This window comes from Engystomops pustulosus, chromosome 4 (assembly GCF_040894005.1).
Source record: "Engystomops pustulosus chromosome 4, aEngPut4.maternal, whole genome shotgun sequence".
Classification (NCBI taxonomy): Eukaryota; Metazoa; Chordata; class Amphibia; order Anura; family Leptodactylidae; genus Engystomops; species Engystomops pustulosus.
In genome coordinates, this window is record NC_092414.1 from 89,632,871 (window position 1) to 89,657,112 (window position 24,242).

Genomic DNA, 24,242 nt, shown 5'->3' on the forward strand with positions numbered 1-24,242 from the left:
ACAAGAACTCTGCCTTTTAGGTTGCTGCATTTTTTATGTTAGTCACCATCCTAGGATGGTGACCTAGTATAAAACCACGTTTGCTTAGGTATATAGTATATTTTTACATGCAGCTCCTTCCAGTTTGTGAAACTTGGGAAGATACCGTTTGGGCACATTTTCGCGTAATGGTGGACAGTCTGGTTGAACAAGAGATTCGAGCATCTTTTATATCCTCTACAGAAGAAGATGAGTTGCCCAGAGAGTACTTGGAAGCAAAGTAAGGGGGCTTTACTGAGTTCTTCTGGTGAGATCATATGCCACAGATTCTTATTGTATAATGCTGTTTTCCAGCTGGACACTGGAGAAAGTTTTCGAAGAACTACAAGCTACTGACAAGAAGGTATTCTGTGTAATTTAAAAGAAGACTGTTGTGGAGTTAAAATTTTAGTGAAAGGGGTTAAGTTGGTGTAATGTGAAAAAACATCAATTTTATTTCATTGTTTTTTCAGAGGGTTTTGGAGGAAAATAAAGAGCACTACCATATTATTCAGAAGTTTATCATCCAGGGAGATGTGGATGGTGAGTGCGATAAATTTCACAATTTATAGAATCTCAATAAAAAGGCATGTTGTGTTATTCTATATAATTAGTCGCCACCTTTTTTTTTTTTTTTTTTTTTTAACTTCATGTATTTCTATGCTGCATGTTACTTAGCAAAATACATTATATTGACGTCTGTAATCGTTATGACTGCTAATCTGCCACTTTTTTACATTTTTAGGGTTAATGGACGAATTCAGTGAATGGCTTTCAAAAGGAAAGTATTTGCTACTTGGTCACCTCTTGCGTTTCATGACACACCTCATATTATTCTTCAGAACACTGGGCCTCCAAACAAAGGTAGAGTTTTAAACAAAAATGTGTTAATATTTGATTTTTGTAAAACTTTCTACAATATGTAATACCTAATGTGAATTGTTTAGAAAGATGTCTAACCTGATAACAACAGTTGGTACATGTCATAACATAGGGTATGGCTCTTATCACACCTAGATGGTTCTGCCCATATGTGATTTTTTTACTTTTTTAATTGGGTTTTTAATTGATGCCCCAGATACAGAGGGGAAAAAGTCTATATTCAACTGATATTTAACATACTGTTGTGGGGTGTTTGTATGTAATGTTAAGTCACCCTGAAGCTTGCAACATTTATGTATTTATGTGGAAATATGTATAATGGGAAGGGATTAGACCTAAAACCTGGCCACTTTTCAGACCTGGTCATTAAGAAGTTAAACCTTTAAACTAATCCTTCTGATTATATTTTTCCACATAAAGAGGCTCTGTGATGGCTTGTTTTCATCGTAAATTGCACTTCATAGTGATGGTATTTCATTTTCCATGTCGTGTACTGGGAAGCAGGAAAATAATTCCAATTACAGTGAAAATGGTGTATTGTGGGCTTGGATTTTACAGATTTCACTGTGCGCCCCAAATGATATGTCTACTTTATTCTTTGGGTCGGTGTGATCACAGGGATACCAAATTTGTATAGGTTTTATTTTTTTCACACTATTACAAAAATTAAAACCTGTACAAATGTATTTTTTTTTATTTTGCCATCTTCTGGCGCTTTTTCATACTTTGGTGTTCGGAGCTGTGGGTGGTGTCATTTTTTGAGACTTTTGATGACGTTTCAATGCTGCCATTTTTAGGACAGTATGACCTTTCGATCACTTTTTTTTATAGAATTTCGGGCGCTATTTTCCGTTACAGGGTTAAATGCAGTGAAAAACTGTTAGAATATTTAGATTTACGGAAGCCGCGATACCTAATGTGTTTATGAATTTTTTGTTTTTTTATTATAGCACCGATCGCGGGTGTTACTGGTAAGTTTTTGCTGCAATGTGCATCAAAGACTTACTGGCTGTAGAGAGTGCTCAGCCCATGAGCCCTCTCCATGCACCACGACCCGACCCGAGCCGTACTATTACAGAGGGCGTCGGTAAGGGGTTAAACTTCTTGTATCATCAGGTGTTTACTCTGACAGCTAACCCAATAGACTGGTACTAGCTTATTTTGTTGGGGTTTTCCAAATGGCAGTCTCCTCGTTTGGCTACTCCCCATCCACACACATAGCATGTGTAGAAACCTTTGGAGCTAACCCTTACGGTCTATAAAGTCTAGTACTGCCTATGGTCACTAAGTTGCTCTAAAGCATATCAAGAGACCATTAAAGAAAAAAAATCTACAACCAAAAATTTTTTAAAATTGAATTAGAAAATAGTCATCTGTTTTGTGATCTGTTAAGTAAACAAGGAAATTGCTAATATACTCCCTGAAAAGAGCATCGTTGTGTGAGCCATTTTCTAGAACAGTGATGGGCAACCTTTTGAGCTTTGTGTGTCAAAATTCGCCAAAAAACCGAGCATAACTTGGGTGCTGTGTCACCTTTAGAAAAAAAAACTAAACCAGCAGCGGCCTCCCCTTGTTAAGAACATGTCCAGCAGCGGCCTCCCCTTGTTAAGAACATGTCCAGCAGCGGCCTCCCCTTGTTAAGAACATGTCCAGCAGCGGCCTCCCCTTGTTAAGAACATGTCCAGCAGCGGCCTCCCCTTGTTAAGAACATGTCCAGCAGCGGCCTCCCCTTGTTAAGAACATGTCCAGCAGCGGCCTCCCCTTGTTAAGAACATGTCCAGCAGCGGCCTCCCCTTGTTAAGAACATGTCCAGCAGCGGCCTCCCCTTGTTAAGAACATGTCCAGCAGCGGCCTCCCCTTGTTAAGAACATGTCCAGCAGCGGCCTCCCCTTGTTAAGAACATGTCCAGCAGCGGCCTCCCCTTGTTAAGAACATGTCCAGCAGCGGCCTCCCCTTGTTAAGAACATGTCCAGCAGCGGCCTCCCCTTGTTAAGAACATGTCCAGCAGCGGCCTCCCCTTGTTAAGAACATGTCCAGCAGCGGCCTCCCCTTGTTAAGAACATGTCCAGCAGCGGCCTCCCCTTGTTAAGAACATGTCCAGCAGCGGCCTCCCCTTGTTAAGAACATGTCCAGCAGCGGCCTCCCCTTGTTAAGAACATGTCCAGCAGCGGCCTCCCCTTGTTAAGAACATGTCCAGCAGCGGCCTCCCCTTGTTAAGAACATGTCCAGCAGCGGCCTCCCCTTGTTAAGAACATGTCCAGCAGCGGCCTCCCCTTGTTAAGAACATGTCCAGCAGCGGCCTCCCCTTGTTAAGAACATGTCCAGCAGCGGCCTCCCCTTGTTAAGAACATGTCCAGCAGCGGCCTCCCCTTGTTAAGAACATGTCCAGCAGCGGCCTCCCCTTGTTAAGAACATGTCCAGCAGCGGCCTCCCCTTAAATAGAATATAATAATAAACTTATATAGGGTCTGACGATAATGGCGGCTCGGCTCCTCCAGGTTGCACCGCGCGCCTTGGGTCACGTGACTGACGTGACCTGACGTCAGGTCGCCCCAGTCATGTGACGAGCAGCGCGCACTGCAGCCTGGAGGAGCCGGAGGAGTTGCAGACGGTGGGCGGACCAACGCGGCGCCGGACAGGTAAGCAGGGGGCGAAACACAGGGACGGCCATCACTGTTCTAGAACATATTATACACTTTTAAGTGGTCATCATAAAATAGTGTTTTGAAAATATAGTCTTGGGGAAAAAAAGTCTTCAAAGGAAGGTTCATCTTTCTGTATTTTTCTTTTTTTTTTTTGTTTAGGAGGAAGTATCAGTGGAGGTGCTAAAGACTTACATACAGGTATTAATGTTCTTTTCCTTTCACTGTTAACTGTTTAACTGATTTCCGGTCTGCTTTCAGATATTTATATTGTTTATCTCCTTTATATTGGTGTTGAAAATCTTTTTCATTTATTCCCCACCCCACAGGGTTCTCATTTTATCAATTCCTACCCTAGAAGTCTGATGTCAAAATATAATTTTCTTTGTTAATTGTGATGATAAAGAGATTTGCTTAAGAATGTCAAATGCATTTAATAGACAGTTGAATTCAGCCATTTTCAGTAATTCTGGGGTATATTGGAATAGATAAGTCTAGCATAGCAGGATTAATAGACACCTGTGTATCTGCTGGGAAATGTTCATAAAGATGGAAGAGAAGGTGGAGCTTACAGAAGCCTGTTCCTACACTTATAGTAGTATATTCGGCCTGAATAACTTAAACTGTGCTACTGAAACTGCTCAGTTTATTTAATCGCTAAATTAAACCCCAGCTCACTGGTGTTTTTGTCTTTCTGTACTCTAGAAACTTGTGAATGAGAAGCAAGTAAGTTTAATTGCCTTCTATGTCAGCCACCTTCCACAAGACCTGGGCATCTCTCAATATGCAGCTTTTCTGGAAAGCGTCACCGAACCAGAACAGCGCCATCATTGTCTGGAGCTTGCAAAAGAAGCAGGTTATTACAATAATTTAAGTAATACACTACAAAAATGGTATTGAACACAACTGACTTTGTTTACAGAACTATATCATGAAATCCTCAACTTTTATTTGCAGGCTTGGATGTTGCAACAATTACTAAGAAAGTGGTTGAAAACACACGTAGAAAAAATGGAGGTGAATTTGCCCATCATGACTTTACACCAGCTCTGGATTCTGGAACAAATGAGGTACAATAAATATGAATCTACTCCTCTGTTCATGTTTTACAATCTCTGAATTATTTGAACACTTGGCCTCTGATCTTCATGTAGCATTATAGCTAACATTTACTTCCCAGCATACCTTGTTTCATCTCCTTTTAGATTTGCTTCAGTTTCTTGTCACATAATATCATGTTTTGTTTTGTTTTTTTTTTGTAGTTTCATATTGTATGGTATGATAAAAATTTATTACAGTTGTCTAAAATAACAGATGCCCATTACTGAGTCAATGTTTTCTCAAACAGGAAGACCGAGCAAAGATTGATGTGATTGACTGGCTGGTTTTTGATCCTGCACAAAGGGCTGAAGCTATAAAACAAAGCAATGCCATCATGCGGACATTTCTGGGTATGCTTTTGTGTTCTTGTCCTATTGGTTCCAGCAGTAGAAAATCCTTCATTTCGAAAGTGTGGCATGTTATCATATTTATTTCTCAGGCACCGTTAAAGGGGTTGTTCAGAAATAAAAAAAATATATATAGCCATTCCGCTGCTGGTTTCTGTTTGTATACAGAGATCGGCAATAACGTCACTCCACAGCCGCAAACCTGCTACAGCACAAGTTCAGGCTGTAAAAAGTGCGGCACTGCAGGCCTCTGTATACAAGCGTAGAGCAGCAGTGATGGACAGCTGAACCGTTGCAAGGAGAAAGAGAGATATAGATATATATAGATATTCCTAGATAATCCTAACAAAAAACAAGAAATGGAATGAGTGTACGGAGAACCAAGGCTATTATGCAAATTCAAGAATTGTTTCAATAATATAAATTCTAATTCTACAAGAGATTAAATTCGGTGATGTAGAATGGGTTGGCTCTCAATAGAATATATAACATAAATGGCAGGGACAGATACATTGATGCCAGGTTTTCATGGGAAACCTTAAAAAAGCTGTTGCCCTTCAACACAGGATTGTAAATAGTAGAGCAGGTGTTAAGAATAATCTGCATAGAGAGATTCCTAAACTGATTAAACATTTATCTTTTAGCCTCCAAGAAGCATGACGCTGCTAAAGAGGTATTTGGTAAATTACCCCATGATTCAATAGCTGAGATCTACTCTCAGTGGGAAGAGCAAGGGATGGAGAGTGCTCTGCCAGCTGAGGATGACAATGCGATCCGGGAGCATCTGTGTATAAGGGCCTACCTGGTGAGAACTGAATTGTAAATGGATGTTCTTTGTGTACTATTCATTGTCTTTTATAAATACAGTATTTGCATAGTTGCAATCAACGTTGTCTAAAGTGCTATACAAATACAATTGGAGAGATTTCACATACCTGCTCTTCAGTGTGAACAGAAAAAATGCAACATGCTGTAACAACGTAAGGTAGTTGGGTTATCCCACTAAAAAGTATCAAAAATGGTATGCCAAAAAAAAAGTTTTCTTCTGGTCTGTCAATGGTGAAGAGTAAAGACAAGAATAGTATGAGGTATCACTTGCAGTGCTTTACTAGTAAGAGCAGCATTAAATATTAACCCTTCCCGCCGCGGCCCTTTTTCGATTTTGCGTTTTCATTTTTCACTCCCCACATTCAAAAATGTGTAACTTTTTTATTTTTCCATGTACAGAGCTGTGTGATGGCTTATTTTCTGCGTAACAAATTACACTTCAAAATGGTGGTATTTAATATTCCATGCCGTGTACCGGGAAGCGGGAAAAAAATTCCAAATGCAGTGAAATTGGTAAAAAAAAACGCATTTGTGCCGTATTCTTATGGGCTTGGATTTTACAGATTTCACTGTGCACCCCAAATGACATGTCTACTTTATTCTTTGGGTCGGTACAATTACGGGGATACCAAATTTGTATAGGTTTTATAATGTTTTCATACATTTAAAAAAATTAAAACCTGTACAAAATTTTTTGGGGGGGATTTTGCCATCTTCTGGCGCTAATAACTTTTTCATACTTTGGTGTACGGAGCTGTGGGTGGTGTCATTTTTTGTGGATTTTGATGACGTTTACAATGTTATCATTTTTAGGACTGTATGACCTTTTGATCACTTTTTATAGAATTTTAAAAAAAATTAAATGACAAAAAACTGCCATTTTCGACTTTGGGCGCGATTTTCCGTTACGGGGTTAAACGCAGTGAAAAAACGTTATCATATTTTGATAGGGCAATACCTAATGTGTTTATGATTTTTACTGTTTATATTTATATCAATTCTAGGGAAAGGTGGGTGATTTGAATTTTTTTATTATTTTTTTATTTTAACTTTTTTTTTATTTTTACTATTTTTCAGACTCCCTAGGGTACTTTAACCCTAGGGTGTCTGTAAGATCCTATCATATACTGCCATACTACAGTATGGCAGTATATGGGGATTTTACTACTCATACATTACAATGTGCTGACAGCACATTGTAATGAATGGGTTAACCCGAAGTAGCTTCGGGTCTTCGTGAGACCCGAAGCTACCATGGCGACGGATCGCCGCTCCCCGATGACGTCACGGGGAGCGACGATCCACGGAAAGATGGTGGTCTTTTTTAAGCCGCCGGCACCTTTGTCGGCGGCGATCACCAATATGCAGCAAAGAGGCCCGCGAGCCCTCTCCATGTACCGGGACCCGACATGTGACGTACTATTACGTCACATGTCGGTAAGGGGTTAAAAGCTTACAGGCTTTTCATACCTTTAGATGTAAAGGACCCCTGAGGAAATGATTATATTGTAGGATGAGGGCTCTGTGACCTGATTCAGTCAGTAATTATAGACTAAGAAGGTCAAAGCAACAAGGTCTGAAACACAATGAAGTATTGGCATGATGGGAACTACCAACGTCCCCTAAGCCCACTTCTCCAGAGACGAGTGCAGTCTACCAATACACAAAAAGTAGGAAAAGCAAGATGGCACAATGATGGCTTTTCCTATGATTATAAACAAAGCCAAGACATATCTTGGACAATTCCTACAACATCCTGGGAGTGAAGGGGAATTAAAACAATTGGGCAGATTTATGAAAACTTAGTTAGATTAGACTGTCTTAGGCTATATTCACACTGCCGTTGCCCGCCCGTACCGTACTGCAGCGGGCAACGGCAGTGTACGGGGAGAGGAGGAGGAGGAGGAGAGCGCAGCTCACCCCCGCCCCTCTCCATAGCAACCTATGGCGCACGGCGCCGTATTACGGGAAAAGATACAACAGGTCCTATCTTTTTCCCGCTCCCGTAGGGTGCCGTGCGCCCATAGAAGTGTATGGGGGACGTATATCGGCCGTATATACGTCCCCCATACGTTAGTGTGAATGTAGCCTTATACTGCACCAGATTTATCATCCACTGCCACTTGTAGAAGGGGTCTCCCTGTTTTCATATGGGTGTTTTTTCAGCAGAGCGTCTGCAGCACATTTCTACCATGAGTTGCTTCAATATTGGTGTTTCTCATACAGGAGGCGCATGAAGCATTTAATGAGTGGTTTAAGCACATGAATTCTCCACCTCAGAAACCAGGACTGGTAGAACACGCTTCCTTCACAGAGAAAGTGGCTTACGAGCACAAGGAAAAGAAGTACGAGGCAAGTATTTACAGGAGGCTGCACGTGCTCTGAATGCTTACATATACAGTGCCTACAAGTAGTATTCAACCCCCTGCAGATTTAGCAGGTTTGATAAGAAGCAAATAAGTTAGAGCCTTCAAACTTCAAACAAGAGCAGGATTCATTAACAGATGCATAAATCTTACAAACCAAAAAGTTATGTTGCTCAGTTAAATTTTAATAAATTTTTAACATAAAAGTGTGGGTCAATTATTATTCAACCCCTCAAACCACCAGAATTCTGTTTGGTTCCGCTAAAGTATTAAGAAGTAGTTTAGGCACAAAGAACAATGAGCTTCAAATGTTTGGATTAATTATCTGTTTTTCCAGCCTTTTCTGACTATTTAAGACCCTCCCCAAACTTGTGAACAGCACTCATACATGGTCAACATGGGAAAGACAAAGGAGCATTCCAAGGCCATTAGAAACAAGATTGTGGAGGTTCACAAGGCTGGCAAGGGGTACAAAACCCTTTCCAAGCAGTTGAGCCTACCTGTCTCCACTGTTGGGAGCATCATCCGGAAGTGGAAGGCTTATGGAACTACTGTTAGCCTTCCACGGCCTGGACAGCCTTTGAAAGTTTCCTCCCGTGCCGAGGCCGGGCTTGTCCGAAGAGTCAAGGCTAACCCAAGGACAACAAGGAAGGAGCTCCGGGAAGATCTCATGGCAGTGGGGACATTGGTTTCAGTCAATACCATAAGTAACGTACTCCACCGCAATGGTCTCCGTTCCAGACGAGCACGTAAGGTACCTTTACTTTCAAAGCGTCATGTCAAGGCTCGTTTACAGCTCATGATCACTTGGAGGACTCTGAGACAGACTGGTTCAAGGTTCTCTGGTCTGATGAGATCAAGATCGAGATCTTTGTTGCCAACCACACACGTGACGTTAGGAGACTGGATGGCACTGCATACGACCCCAAGAATACCATCCCTACAGTGAAGCATGGTGGTGGCAGCATCATGCTGTGGGGCTGCTTCTCAGCTAAGGGGCCTGGCCATCTGGTCCGCAACCATGGGAAGATGGATAGCACGGCCTACTTGGAGATTTTGGCCAAGAACCTCCGCTCCTCCATCAAGGATCTTAAGATGCGTTGTCATTTCATCTTCCAACAAGACAACGACCCAAAGCACACAGCCAATAAAACCAAGGCCTGGTTCAAGAGGGAAAAAATCAAGGTGTTGCAGTGCCCTAGTCAGTCTCCTGACCTTAACCCAATTGAAAACTTGTGGAAGGAGCTCAAGATTAAAGTCCACATGAGACACCCAAAGAAGCTAGATAACTTGGAGAAGATCTGCATGGAGGATTGGGCCAAGATAACTCCAGAGACCTGTGCCGGCCTGATCAGGTCTTATAAAAGACGATTATTAGCTGTAATTGCAAACAAACGTTATTTCACAAAATATTAAACCTAGGGGTTGAATAATAATTGACCCACACTTTTATGTTTAAAATTTATTAAAATTTAACTGAGCAACATAACTTTTTGGTTTGTAAGATTTATGCATCTGTTAATAAATCCTGCCCTTGTTTGAAGTTTGAAGGCTCTAGCTTATTTGCTTCTTATCAAACCTGCTAAATCTGCAGGGGGTTGAATACTACTTGTAGGCACTGTATTTCCCTCTTCAGGGGCCTTTCTTACCTGTAATCTGAATCTTTCTTTCCTTTTAGATGGATTATAATACCTGGAAGACTCATCTTGATGTGTTAACAGTGGATGTAAAAGAAAAGATTTACAATGTTTTGCTGTTTGTCGATGGAGGCTGGATGGTGGATGTTAGAGATGTAAGTCCTTGCCCTCTACAATATGGATGGCATTTGCCTATAATTTTGTGACCACCTGTTTATGGATAAAGCAATAGTATAGGAAAATAAGTGTTTGTGCTCACTGGTATTGGTTAACCCTTTCTCACCAGAAGCATGTTTTTTGCAGGACGGGAATCGCTGGTGGAATTTCCATTTTTCTTTTAAATATATTTTATGTTCTAATGCAGGGTTCCCCAAACTACAGCCTGTTTCGATCCGGCCCCCGACACTTAGGGAGCCAGCGCCGGGCCCTCGCGGCCTTCAACTTTCGGGCAGGAGCCTCCGTCTGTCCAGACCGGAAGCTCCTGCCCGTCACTGTATAGTGCTCGATGTAGCCAGAACCGGCCGCTTGAGCACTATTACTGGAGCGATGTGGCCGCAATACAACCCCGGTGCACACCGCTCCATGAACTAGGCTGCGCGGCCGCGTGATGACGTCATTACGCGGCCGCGCACCCCTTCATGCCCGAACGCGGCAAGAAGATAGAAGATGTGCGGCGGGAGACTTAGGTGAGTGCAGGGTTTTTATTTTTTATTTAAAAGGCCAGTAAAAAGATTGTGGCGACTGGGGGCCAATAGTTAGTTATGAGGGGCAGCTTAGAAAATAATTAATTATGGGGGTCAGTTTAGGAAATAATTAATTATGGGGGTCAGTATAGGAAATAATTAATTGTGAGGGGCAGAATAGGAAATAATTAATTATGAGGGGCAGAATAGGAAATAATTAATTATGAGGGGCAGCTTAGGAAATAATTAATTATGAGGGGCAGTCTAGTAATTAATGGGGGGGAGGCATATTCAATAAGAGGTCCCAGTATATTAATTAATTAATTGGGCCAATATATAAAATAATTCACAAAGGGGTGCAGTACCGGTATATTAAATAATTGAGGGGGGTGCCAGTGTATTATGGATGCGGTCACATGTACCGCTATTTATTTTTAAACTTTAGTCCGGCCCTCCAACGGTCTGAGGGGGACAGTGAACGGCCCCCTATGTAAAAAGTTTAAGGACCCCTGTTCTAATGTAATTTAAAAAAAAAAAACTTTTTAAAATCAAAATTTTCTTTATCACCAGGTTCCACCACAGAGGTGTTCACATGACTTTGTGTTGCCAGCAGTTTTATTTGCTATTACTTTAGGGATTACCGTATATACTAAAGTATAAGCCCACGTACCTAATTTTAACACAGAAAAACTGGGGAAACCTATTGATTTGAGTATAAGCCTAGGGTGGGTAAAGCATTGGTCACTGCCTCTCCACCCAGAATACAGCTCGCCAACCTGCTGCTGCCCGGCACATAAAATAAACTCTGTACTCGCCTTTCTGAAGGTCCCCACGAGTCAGAAGAGGGACGTTACCCGAGCCCCTTCGTGCTGCAGATGCACAGGCTGTTACAACGAGCAGAACAGGTCTGCCCCTTCTCTCCTCCTCCCTCTGCCTGTGTAATATAGCAGCAGCAGGAAATGCGGAGGGAGGGTAGAACTGCTCAGGACCCAGTCAGGCTCATTAGCCCAATTTTGAAGGTTGAAAGAAGGACATGGATAGCAAATATAAGCAGATTACTACAGTCACAGTGCTTGTATCCAGGAGTGACGGTCCCTGGTTTATCATGCTTCATTTTGATGGTAGACTTCCTGTAACGGTATTAATTCAGGCTGACACCCATCACTGCAATTAGAGGTAGGTGTCTGCTGTAGTCTGAATCCAGTGTCTATGGAGTGAGCATAGTGTCAGGAAGTGGTTTAAAAAAATGTGTGCGTATATATTGTACTGAAAGAAATAAATTCTGATCTCTATTTGCTTTTGGGTGCAGTGGTGACTAGAAGTCTGTGAAAGTGACTATTTTCCCCTGCATAGATATGAATACAGTAATATTAAGTTATTTTTTTTTCTAAATATGTATATTAAAATGCTTCAATGTAACCTAGGATGCAGAAGAAGATCCTGAACGTAAACACCAGATGGAACTGCTTCGGAGCCTTTGTCTGCCTATGATGTGTTTTCTGCTGCATACAGTCCTGCACAATACAGAACAATACCAAGACTGCCTCCGACTGGCTGATGTTATCTCCTCTGAGAATCAAAAGTTATACAAGGTAGGTTGGGTATAATAAATCTGCAATATGTGATTGAGGCTTAAAGGGAACCTGTCATCAGAAGGCTATATTTTAGTGGGGACAGGTTCCCATGGACACTCTAACATGAATAGCAGACATGGTCTTCTCATACCTTCGTGGTCTGTTGTTGCAATATTCACCCATAAAGTTTACCTAGCACCCTGCCAGCAGGTTCTCCTGAAGTCCTGGAGGCTGCTGTATTTCAAAAGGTAATGTCTGTTTCCTAAGTAGCATATTTCCCCAGCTCCTCTGTATTCTAGAGTGCACCTCTCACATCCTCCCTCTGCATCCCCCCCCCTCATGACGTCTGTCATCTCGTTGCGCAATCTATCCCTTCGCTCACTGTGCATGACGGATAGGGACGGCGGTCCGCTGCGCCTCGTCGCTCACTGTACATGCATCCCGTCCCTAAGCAGTCTAACTACAGTGAGTGAAGGGATAGATGGTGCAAAATCAAGCATGATAAACCAAGGACACTTACTCATAGGTCCAGGCACTCTGACTGTGGTAATGTTATATTTGTTATCCATGACCTCCTTTCTAAAATTAACTTTTAAAATTATGCCATTAAGTCTGAAGGGCTATTAGTGTTTCAGAAGCCCTCTGTGCTCTGGCTTCATGTACTGCTGTCTCCCCCTACACCCTGCACTTCCTGTAATCTTGGCTGCAATAAACACAGTGGGAGGGTTCTGTCCTCATTCAGAATGTGACAACCTGTGAAGCTGCGGCACGGAAGGGCTCTGGAAAAAGGTCAGTTTCTACCACTCGGTTCTACAGTTTTTGTAACTTTAACCCCTCAAAACTAGAAATCCTTTCACAAATGTGTTGCAAAAGGGGCTGGCAGGCTATAAAATGGAGGGAGGCTGTGACAATGCATTTCCCACCTTAGGCTTATATTTGAGTCAGATTTTCCAAGTTATACTTGAGTATATACGACAAGTGCCCCCTGGTTTATCATACTTAAAAAAAAAAAAAAAAAAAATCCAGAATCCTTGTCTCATTCATGTGAATAAGAAATGGATGTAATAAACGTCAGCCAAATGGTGATACGAAATACTCACCAAATCTGCAAGGAAGCCCCTGTTATGTTGCATTAAATAGTAACATTCATGATGCCCAATAACCCCATTGACTACATTGAGCAGTCGCTGTATGTTTTAAAAGTTTTAGAGGCTCCATTATTTGTAAGGCTGTGTACATACAGTGCATTTATTATGTTTTTGAATGCCTCAGGCAAAATGCATGCCTGTTTAATAATGGTTACAAATATAAATCTCCAATCTATTTCTTATCACTTTGTCTATAGGTTTTCTCCAAGTCAGAACTAAAGAAACTCCTTCAAAAACTCAGAGAATCATCCTTAAGGTTGTTAGATTTACAGCTTGATCCTCTGGGATATGAAAATCAACCCTAAAGTTGACACAATGATTTGGTATTGTAATTTTGTATGAAAAATAAAGATAGTGTTTTGTATTGTGTAGCAGTTTTCTAAAATAAAGGGTATCATACTCTAGAAATTGGTTGGGGAAGCTACTCTTGTGTTGCAGTAACCTCCACCTTGGCATACAATTATGTCACTGAAGCTGTGGCTTCACTCATGGCAGCATCTCCAGCGCTAGACTATAGTTAGATCCATAGCACTCTCCATTTTGTCCTTGGCAGTATCAAAGGATGGGATATATGCTTTCTAATGTCAGCACATGATCACTTTTAATGCTATAAAATAAAAATGTATTTACAAGGATTTGCAAACAAACATAAGCATCATATCTGTACAGGCATCCAGAAACAGTTTGTCTATATATCTTTAGACTGATCATCTTCTTCAAGCTTCTTTATCTCACTCTTCAGGCCATTAATAGTCTCTCGGCTAGCTTTTAGCCTCTCTTTTAACTCGGATATTTCAAAACTTGTCTTCTTCTTGGCTGCGTCTAACTTTTCTCTAGTTTTCGTTTCTAGTTCAGTGACTAAAAATAAAAGGCATTGCATTTGGTTAATCAAGGTTAGATATAATATAGATAACCACAAATATATCTAATTACTTACATTCTGTTTCGTGTTTATATGCACCAAGGGTCAATTGGCGGGATGTAGTTAGAAGTTGTTGCATCATTGCTGTAGGGTCTTGGAAAATCTACAATGATCAAACCATAAAATAAACAGGGGTAGAAGAAAAATCTAATGCAGGGGTCAGGAACCTGTGGCTCTTTTGATGGCCATATCTGGCTTGCAGCCGGAGCTCCTATCTAGGGGCATAACTACAGCCGTAGCAGCTACTATGGTGCCTCCCAAGAACAGGAGCCTGTATTTGGCCGTATGTCCAGGGCCCCTGTTGTGCCCCCGGCTGTAGTTAGGCCCCTGGATGTAATCGGCATGGCAGGGGTACGTAGGGTTAATTTAGGGCCCGGCCCCTCCCTCTCCTTCCTTGCAGCAGCTTCATCTGTGTGAGAGGCAGGGGAGGAGACTGTCTGCCTGCAGCCAATCCCCACACTGGATGTAGCAGTGCGGTAGATTCATACAGAGGAGAGAGCTTCATACTCCTCCAGCACCTGAGAAGGAGTCGGCAGGAATCAGCCAGAGAAGTCCTTCCCCTGCCACTGCATTTCTACATTAATGTGAGATTCTGCAGCAGCTGAGACATGTTATTGCTGGGACCCAAGACAAAATTGTGGGGCACGGTACGACTAAGCAGTAACAGCCGCTTTAAGTGCAGATTTTTCTGTCTTGTGGGACACAGCAGCCGCAACACAAAACTGACACAGACACATTATAAATACATGTGCGAAACTCCAAAGATGTTCTATCCAGTGCAAAGTCACCAGAAAACTGGCGCAGACACTTAAATGAATGTGTATTGGGAGGACAGCTGCTTTCTTCTGTGCATGCCTGAAAGCTGGCATCTCTCATCGTCAGGTGGGAAGAAGCCAGATCCGGGCATGCACTTTAAAAAGCCAGTGTGCTGGATGAGATGTCCTGCATTGCAAGCTCCAATGTAAATTATCTATTTTTTATTTTAAAGGCAATTACCATTGCTTTTGTCCAGTGGTGGCTTAGTAGAGCAGGGAGGAACACTCCTTGCTGTACTGATGACTGCTGGAGCGATTGCTCTGTCAGAGACCCTTTAAACATATTGTACAGCTCTCGCAGAATTATATTTTAAAATGTGTGGCGCTTATGGCTCTCCCAGCCAAGAAGGTTCCTGTCCCCTGATCTAATGGAAGATTGAATAGAGGCTATGGGGGACAATCATCACAGCTGGCACTCTGTATGCACAGCCTCTGTATGACAGACCCCACCCACCGCCAGGCAATGGAATTGTTATGGAAAGCCTGCAGGCTAGGGCAATGGCCTAGAACACCCCCACATGGCATGGAAGTGGTGTAGCCTCCACAAAAATTCTATTTTCTGGCATAGAAGCACTGATAAGTATCTCCCTGACTACACACACAACATGATGAAGGGACCAAGAAGAGCCATTTAGCTCACCAGTTCCTGGCAGAGATCAATTTCATTATGTTGTGGTCTAAGGCACAGATTATTTCTTACCATTTCATCATAAAACTCTGACACCACAGTCTTCTTTCCCAGCATGGCGTTCGTATCAGACTGAAATAATTTCAGCAAATGATACAAAGTGACCTAAAGAGAGAATATACATGAGTCACAGTACTGAGCACATGCACATCCAGGAACCATGGTCCGTCCATGACTCTATTAGCTAACCACAGTGCAGAGGATGAGACTCCATGCACCATAGTGATATATTATGTAATCACTACCCACAGAACAGCAGCGCCAATCTGCTATCGCTAGATATTGGGGAAGGAGAGGATCCTTGCATCTCATATCAATCACTATGATGCACAGTGGTTGTGAAGTGCTGGCCTTACAGAAGTAACAAGTGCATAGATTTTATGTAAAATCCATCACATAGCTACTACTATTCAATCTAACTATAGACAAATCAATTTGATAATACTGGGTGATAACAGCAACCCATATTGGGTTGGGGTGCCTAATGCAAGTAACCTGTCCCATTCACACGCAATTTCATAATCAGATAAATTACCTTGCATCCTAGCAACAAGAATACTTACAGGCCTTTCATTTGGATCAATGAAAAATATTTTTATAATGATCTCGAATTCACCCCATCCAGTCTCGGTAATTTCATAAGGAGGCTTAGTAACAACTATAAAATTAAAAAAAAAAAAAGTAAACTCACTTTCAATATTATGTAATGTCTCACTTTTGTTTAAGTCAGTGGATCACAACCAAAGGCTCTGCTTCCACCACTCCAGGTGCCCCAGTGGCACCAAGGTTACCACAACATTAGTGCTGTCATTAACAAGAGAATGTATAACTCTACCTCTCAAGGGATTTCCATAGCTTTCATGCAGTTTAAACTGAATTTTCTTAACATAAGCAGACATGTCCTGAAAAACATTAGAAATCAGGCATTAATGCCAGAATAGTAAATAAGGAACATCATAACCTTGGGGCCTACAACATGGCAGAGTCACCACATTTTTCGGCATCTATTTAACCCTTTAGCGCTCAACGTCCGATATATCGAGCGCTTCCTGCTTCTCTTGCAACAGGGTGATGAGTATTAGGGGTGGAAATGGAAAGATAAATGGCTAAAGTTTTCTACAAAAAAAAGTGTTTGTAGAATGACTTTTTGTCAAAAAAATCTAGAACATTTGAAAGTTAGAAAAAATTAAAATTTTTTTAAAAAGCTGAATTTTACCGCCAGAAAAACCCCAATCAATCAGCAAAATTATACTACTAATATAAAATGCGTCACAAGAAAATCTCAAAAAACTGTTTGATAAGTGTTAAAAAGTTATTACCACTCGAAGAGACATTGGTCAGATTAAAAAAAAAAAAAAAACAACAAGAAAAAAAAAAAAACAGATTGAGCCTTTAACGTGCAAACTGGGCTCCTCCTTAAGGGGTTAAAGTAAATCTACCACCAGGGTGAAGGATTTTAGATCTAGCACACTGACATAGTGGCATGTGCCCCCACCTGGATCTGCTCTTTAAGCTCCTAATACCCTTGTGTTATTTTTAAAGTCTCATTTTAGTAACAAGAAGTAAGCCTGAGGGGCTCCATAACTGTTAATAGAACCTAGAGCCCCTCAGGGCTCACCTGCATGTAAGTGTGCTTGGTTTACAATCCTTCATCCTGGTGGTAGATTTCCTTTTAAATCTTATAATAATTTACATTTTCCCCATTAAAAATTAAAGCTTGTACACGCAGAATGCAATAAACCTAGTGATTTGGGCCTATGTACAGTTATTACTTGTAGCTTTTTTTTGTAATAGAAAATGTAATTACAGTTTGTTAATAAAACACAGGAGAAAGATATGCAAATCTGTTGCTTTTTATAGGTATACAGTTGTCTTTCCTATATCACTATTCTATATCAATAATTGACACAAAAAAAAACAACAACGGAGTCTTGTACCTCATTCCGATATGGTTTTACGTAAACTGTCCACTGGTGGGTATGGCCATCTTCTTCTCTCTTCTTACCGAAGTAACGTGCAACATTTCCATAAACTATAGGTTTCACAATTGTAACTCCCTAAAATCAGGGAGAAAGAAAAGTAAAAACAAAAAAACCACACACATAGATGAGACAATGAGTATTGTACAGCATACATGAGTTGTTTTTTTTTTTTAATCCTTGCACTAGATACTAAACCTGGCCTTATATGGGGGAGCAGACAGGAGCATAGTTACATACAGCAAAATACTGGAGAAACCCCAAATCTGCATTTATGGACACAATTCAGACAGCAGTATTCTGATCAGTATTTTGCCTCATGATAGTTAGCCAAAACTAGATGAGTAGATTTGAGCCCTGGTTCTGTTGCTCACATAAGTATGATGTAGGTTGAAAGATGAAATTCTCATATTAATTATACCACATTATACCATTGTTCAAGCCGCTGTGGAGCCCAAGCTATGGACGTCTAAAATGTCTCTCCCCCTCCAGCCTAACTCCTTCAAGCTAATTTTGATGTGACTTTGTTACAGGTTTCCTTTAATAGAAAATAAGGATATGATTTGTGACTATGTTCCACTCCCGATTTTGACTTTCAGATACCCATAGAAAATACGGCTTTCTGAATCAGTACTAAACTACTTTTAGCAGAGCCCAATTTACTGCAGTACAGGCGGTCCCCTACTTAAGGACACCTGACTTACAGACCACCCATAGTTACTGACGGACCCCTCTGCCCACTGTGACCCCTGGTGAAGCTCCCTGGATGCTTTACTATAGTCCCAGATTGCAATAATCAGCTGTAAGGTGTCTGTAATGAAGCTTTATTGATAATCCTTGGTCCCATTACAGCAAAAAATGTTTAAACTCCAATTGTCACTGGGGACAATTTTTTTTTGTCTGGATCTACAATTATAAAATATACAGTTTCGACTTGCATACAAATTCAACTTAAGAACAAACCTCTGGACCCAGGGCCGCATCTGCCATGAGGCGAGATGAAAATCTCGCCTCGGGCGGCAGAATGCGGCCCTCTTTAAAAGCGGCACTTTGCAGCTCCAATGTGGGCGATTCAGGCGCCCGAATCTCCCTTCAGATAAATCGCACCTGTCTCTTTAAGAAACAGGTGCGATTTACATACGGAGCGGCGCAGCGCCTTTACGGCTGCTGGCGTTGCTCCGTACAGTGCAGTGACACAGGCGGCGGATGATGACGTCACGCGCCTGTGTCACTCAGCGGAGCCGCGGCTGCCAGAAGAGCCGCGTGAATATGGGAGCCGCGCCGTGGGAGCACCCTGCCGTGAGGTAAGTACAAGTTTTATTACTTTTATTGTCCAATTAATAATTAAATGTGGCCATATATATATTAGGGGGCGATTACTGCTGTAACGGAGTGGGGGGGGGGGTCTTCTATATATACTTTTTTACTGGGGAGGCTGTGTACATTTGTAAGGGGCCAGATCCCATTTTTCCTGGGGGGGGGGGGGGCTGTATATATTTATATGGGGGGACAAATTCTTATTACACTGGGGGGGGGCTGTATATATTTATATGGGGGGCATACTCTGTTTATTCTGGGGGGCTGTATATATTTATATGGGGGGCAGATTTTGATTATACTGGGGGGGGGGTCTGTATATATTTATATGCGGGGCCAGATTCTGTTTATTTTGGGGGGGCTGTATATATTTATATGGGACCAGATTCTGTTTATTCTGGGGGGGGGCTGTAAATATTTATATGGGGCCAGATTCTGTTTATTCTGGGGGGGGGCTGTATATATTTATATGGGGCTGGATACTGTTTATACTGGGGGGCCTATAAAAATAAATTAATTATATATATATATATATATATATTCATTAGGGGGTGCTATATATTTACATTAATCAGGGTAGTACTCTATATAAATTCACATGTAACATAATAACTGGGTGGGATATATTATTCATAAGATAAAATAGATTACTTTGCATCATGTAAAACAAATGTTTGGGGGGGGGGGGGGTCTGTATTAATAAATTGGGGGTGTTGTATATTGATTGGTGCTGTGCACGCTATAATTCCAGTAGAATATTTATATATAATGAAGGGATGTTTTATATGTGTGGAGCATGCGGACAGTTGTGTTGTGAGTATATATTATTTAGGAGCGCAGTGTTGTTATCCAGGAGACTTCATACTGTAAGTGACTGTGGTATTTTAGTGACGCCGGGTGGAGATGCTGCACGGAGCTGAAGATATCCGGCCGTGAACTCAGCAGTGATACGTCATGGATTGGAGAACCCGGAATAAAGTTCTACTGATGGAAGAAATTGTCATCTCTAAGGTACTAGATGCCACTAATGACTCTCAGATCCTGTAGTCAGTCACACAGTGTCAGGGAGTTGCCTGTGAGTATGTTAATTGTTAGTAAAGTTTTCAGCATTTTAATATTCGCCTCAGGCAGCAAATATGCTGCCTGTCGGCCCTGTCTGGACCCTATCTTGTACGTAACCCGGGGACTGTCTGTATGTCATCAGGCAAAGGTCCAAACTATATTCCACACTGACTGCAGAAATCACAGCAGGAACCTGGAGACAGTCACCAGTTTCCAGGTTCTCTGGTCAGCAATACCGTGATAGTACAATACTTCCAAGCAGGGCCGCCGATAGGGCAGTACAACTGGTACTGCCCTATGGGGCCCGGACTCTAAGACACTAGGGGGGGGGGGGCCCGGCCGGTGCGGGAGCCGGGGCCAGAAGCTGCGGGTGTCGGCTATATATTATAGCCGACACCCTCCTCTAACACCCGCGATCGGAGATTTCTCCGATCGCGGGTGTTAACCCCTAACACGCCGCGGTCGCGCTGACCGCGGCGTGCTAGGGGCATTTAACAGGATTCGGACCCCCCCGCGGCGCTTACCGGGGGGGTCCCGCTGCTCTGATCGCAGCCCCGGGACTGCCGGTGCCCGGGGCTGCGCGATCTTCTTCCGGGTGCCGGGTCCGTGCCTCCTGGCAGGACCCGGCTGTGACACACTGAGCATGCGCAGCATGCTCAGTGTTTCACATAATACAGTGTAATACATCTGTATTACACTGTATTAGGTGAAGAATAGCTTGAACAAGTGATCAGTGGATCACTTGTTCAAGCTAACCTGTAAAAGTAAAGAAAAAAAAGTTAAAAACACTGAATAAACACAATTTTTAATAAAAATAATTAATTAAATAGAGTTAAAGTCCCCTAAACACAAACATTCCCTATACACATCTAATAAAGTAAAAATACCTGAAAATCACCAAAACCCCCCACATATTTGGTATCACCGCGTCCGTAACAATCTGTACAATAAGTCAGAAACATTATTGGACCCGTACGGTGAACGCCGTAAAAACAAAACCCGAAAAACTCGCCAAAAATATAAATTTTCATAAAATCCCTTTACAAAAATGTTCTAAAAAGTGATCAAAAAAAGTTATGTGCCCCAAAATGGTACCAATTGAAAGAACAACTCAACACGTAAAAAATAAGCCCTAAACTAGCTCTGTCAACCAAAAAATATTAAGGTTAAGTTCCCGAAAAGATGGCGATGCAGAAACAAATAAGATTTCCTCTGTATTAGTTTTTCTCCAGTAAAATTGTAAAAATAAATGAAAAACTATATAAATGAGGTATCACCGTAATCGTAGTGATCTATAGAATGAAAATATTATAGTATTTTTAGTGTATGGTGTACGACCCCCAAAATATACAAAAAAAAGAAACCCCAAATTGACAATTTTCTTTTCCTCCATACATTAAAGAGTTAATAAAATCTCATCGAAAAGCTATAGACCCACTTAAATGAAGTATTTGTAAAGTGCATCTCATGTCGCAAAAAATAAGCCCTTAAATGTCCAAATTGCCAAAAAAATAAAGATTGTATAGCCAATAAAAAGTGACAATGCATAATCTGCTCTGAATGGCGCAGCTCCCCCTCAATGCCCTGGCGTGTGCCCATACAGCAGGTTACCACCACATATGGGGTATTGTTATACGCGGGAGAGATGGGGGATCAAATTTTGAGGAGCGTTTTGGAATTTTATCCACTGAGAATTTGTACATTTTATGAAAAACACATTAATTTAGCCAAATAAAATGTAATTTCGAAATTGCATCCGATTTTGTTTTAACCCCTGTAAACCAATTAAAGGGTTAACAAACTTCATAAAAGTTGTTTTACGTACGTTGAGGGGTGTAGTTTCTATAATGGAGTAATTTATGGGGTTTTACTTTATTTAGGCCTCTCAAAGTGACTTGAAACCTGAGCAGGTCCCTCAATAGCAGGATTTAGCTTTTTTTATGAAAATGTGAAAAATTGCACCTAACGTTCAATAGTATGACTCCTATTGGCAATCTACCAGAAGAGTGTGCCTTGTCGTAGCAACAGGCCTCAAACCCTGTTTGTGAAAGGTCACTGCGGGGGGCAGGAGGCTTGTTCGGTTTTGGGGTGTGTTGGGGCCCAGACACTTTTGCTGTATGGGGCCCCGAATTTCCTGATGGCTGCCCTGCTTCCAAGTAAACTAAATATCTGCCCATTTGGCCATACAGTTACTCCATTTACAATAATGAGTCAAAGGGGTTACCATAACCATGAATATAAATGAGGGCATGAAGGTGTGGAAATAAAAAAAACCACACAGAGGGGGGAATTTGTATAGCCTTGCCCTCCTGAATACTGGTGTCAAAATGCACAAACACAAATAAATTATTTGAAGCCGCACACTGAACTGTAGAAAAGTTGATGGCAAAGTGGGCATTACCAACCTAACACTCAAAATGTATCAAATATTGTGCAAATTTGCTATAAAGCAGACTGGAGAAACCAATGTTTTAATGGGCTTTAATATCGGACCAGATAAGAGCCCTCCACTGTTACCCTGGAAACACAAAGCCAGTATCAAAGCATCTGCTTACGAGAACAAAGGATGTGATGGTGCGAGCTTACAAAGGGTGGAAGGGCTAGAGCCATGGAAGGAATGGGAACCTGCGGAGGACATGCTGGGATATGTAGTACTGTTTATCAGGAGATCACAGCTATTATTATTATTAGTGTATGTGTAGCATCAGGGTCATCACATCCCCTCCTGTCATCTGCCCCTCACTACAAATGGGGCTGGATATGGTCTCAGAGGAGATCACACACAAGTTTTAGGTCTGGTGATGGTTGCAGGATGTTAGAATTGTATAGCTACACTACAACAAGAGGAGCCCGATGGAGGTAGTAGTCTCTGCTAAAATGACTTTTGCAGACTACTACTTCCATCATAGCGCTGAGGCGAAGGCTACATCGTTGTACACTATAGTGAAAGCCTATTGTTTACACGGCAGCTACACGCATGGCCTCTCTGCTACACGGCACCTCGCTGCGAAACTAAAAGTGTTTTATACTAATAATGAGGGCAAGCCCGTGACACAGGACCCGCGTGTGTGTACACGACCTCCAGACAAAGCCTTCTGTGGGTCCAGGACCCGGCCACGGCCGGCCACACAGGAGGGTCCAGGCCCCCTCACCTTAACTCTCCCTCCGGAGTCCGGGCCGAATTCAGCCATCCTCTTGAACATATTGAAGCGGGAGGCGGCCGGGGAGGGGCAAGAGCAGCTCACGGACGAGCTAGCGCCACTCACTGCAGTGAGCGACCGGACAGCACCGACAAGATAGCACACACCGTACAAAGAGCTGCGGCAATTTCACTGTCAGAAGCCGTGAGCTGAGGGCTCATACAAACCTTCTGCGGTGCTTGGAACCCTCCTATTTCATTGTAAGAATGGTACAGTCCAGCCAGTCACAACAACTAGCGCGCACAGCGACGGAAGAGGGGGAGGGGCGACGTACATGAGGGAGACCGAGACTAGGGGGACGTTTACCAGAAGTGTCTGCAAACTGTTCAACCTGCCCATGGAAACCAATCAGATCTCAGCTTTCATTTTATAAGCCGCTGTGGTGAAAATATAACTAAACTCTCATTGGTTGCCACGGGCAACTAAAACAATTCTGCTCGCCAGAGCCACTTTTCACCTTCCTGACACGGCCCATTTTTTCAAATCTGCCCTGTGTCACTATAAATGGTTATAACTTTGAAACGCTTTAACATATCCAAGTGATTATAAAATTGTTTTCTCGTGACACTTTGTACTTCATGTTAGTTGAAAAATTTTGGTGTTAAGTTTTGCATTTACTTATGAGAAAATCAGATATTTGGTGAAAATTTGGAAAAATTCTCGATTTTCAAACTTCAAAATGTTGTACTTTTTCCACACATAGTCATAACAGCAAAAAAAACTTAATAACTAACATGTCTACCTTATGTGGACATGGTTTTTTATACATACTCTTATTTTTGTAGGATGTTATGGGGCTTTGAACGTTAGGTGCGATTTTTCACATTTTCATAAAAAACGCAAAATCCTGCTATTGAGGGACCTGCTCAGGTTTCAAGTCATTTTGAGAGACCTAAATGAAAGTAAACCCCATAAATTACCCCATTATAGAAACTACGCCCCTCAACGTACATAAAACAACTTTTATGAAGTTTGTTAACCCTTTAATTGTTTTACAGGGGTTAAAACAAAATCGGATACAAATTCTCAGCGG

General features: G+C 41.9%; 2 protein-coding genes and 1 long non-coding RNA gene across 5 annotated transcripts in view; 2 read left to right on the forward strand and 1 right to left on the reverse strand.

Annotated features, from left to right (window-relative positions):
* NUP107 (nucleoporin 107) overlaps positions 1-13,590 on the forward strand; it is a 32,272-nt gene extending 18,682 nt beyond the window's left edge. For all 3 annotated transcript variants that reach the window (XM_072146671.1, XM_072146672.1, XM_072146673.1), the window contains exons 16-28: positions 114-259; positions 334-382; positions 492-561; positions 764-882; positions 3,705-3,743; positions 4,248-4,398; positions 4,500-4,612; positions 4,891-4,993; positions 5,635-5,795; positions 8,045-8,170; positions 9,863-9,976; positions 11,929-12,096; positions 13,424-13,590. In XM_072146671.1, coding sequence (XP_072002772.1) covers positions 114-259; positions 334-382; positions 492-561; positions 764-882; positions 3,705-3,743; positions 4,248-4,398; positions 4,500-4,612; positions 4,891-4,993; positions 5,635-5,795; positions 8,045-8,170; positions 9,863-9,976; positions 11,929-12,096; positions 13,424-13,531 — 1,467 coding nt within the window. In that variant the 3' untranslated portion in view covers positions 13,532-13,590. The remainder of the gene's footprint in view (positions 1-113; positions 260-333; positions 383-491; positions 562-763; positions 883-3,704; positions 3,744-4,247; positions 4,399-4,499; positions 4,613-4,890; positions 4,994-5,634; positions 5,796-8,044; positions 8,171-9,862; positions 9,977-11,928; positions 12,097-13,423) is intronic.
* A 211-nt stretch (positions 13,591-13,801) lies between these two features.
* Positions 13,802-23,370, reverse strand: YEATS4 (YEATS domain containing 4). Its single transcript, XM_072146674.1, has 7 exons — positions 23,162-23,370; positions 17,589-17,708; positions 16,487-16,553; positions 16,215-16,309; positions 15,664-15,756; positions 14,164-14,251; positions 13,802-14,084 (listed from the first exon to the last, which is right to left on the reverse strand). The coding sequence occupies exons 1-7, from the start codon at positions 23,210-23,212 to the stop codon at positions 13,915-13,917; spliced, it is 684 nt and encodes a 227-aa protein (XP_072002775.1). The 5' UTR covers positions 23,213-23,370; the 3' UTR covers positions 13,802-13,914.
* The window catches only part of LOC140126806 (uncharacterized), a 36,844-nt gene continuing 35,679 nt past the window's right edge, over positions 23,078-24,242 (forward strand). Inside the window, exon 1 of the long non-coding RNA XR_011854900.1 lies at positions 23,078-23,409. This is a non-coding gene — a long non-coding RNA (uncharacterized lncRNA). The remainder of the gene's footprint in view (positions 23,410-24,242) is intronic.

What these genes read in the sequence shown, in the direction of transcription:
- YEATS4 (XM_072146674.1), bottom strand. Translation starts at nt 23,212, where the DNA reads ATGTTCAAGAGGATGGCTGAATTCGGCCCGGACTCCGGAGGGAGAGTT. An exon ending in TAAAACCATATCGGAATGAG is followed by an intron (nt 16,554 to 17,588) that starts GTACAAGACTCC and finishes AATGTTTTTCAG; the next exon opens with GACATGTCTGCTTATGTTAA. An exon ending in TTGATCCAAATGAAAGGCCT is followed by an intron (nt 15,757 to 16,214) that starts GTAAGTATTCTT and finishes TTCTCTCTTTAG; the next exon opens with GTCACTTTGTATCATTTGCT.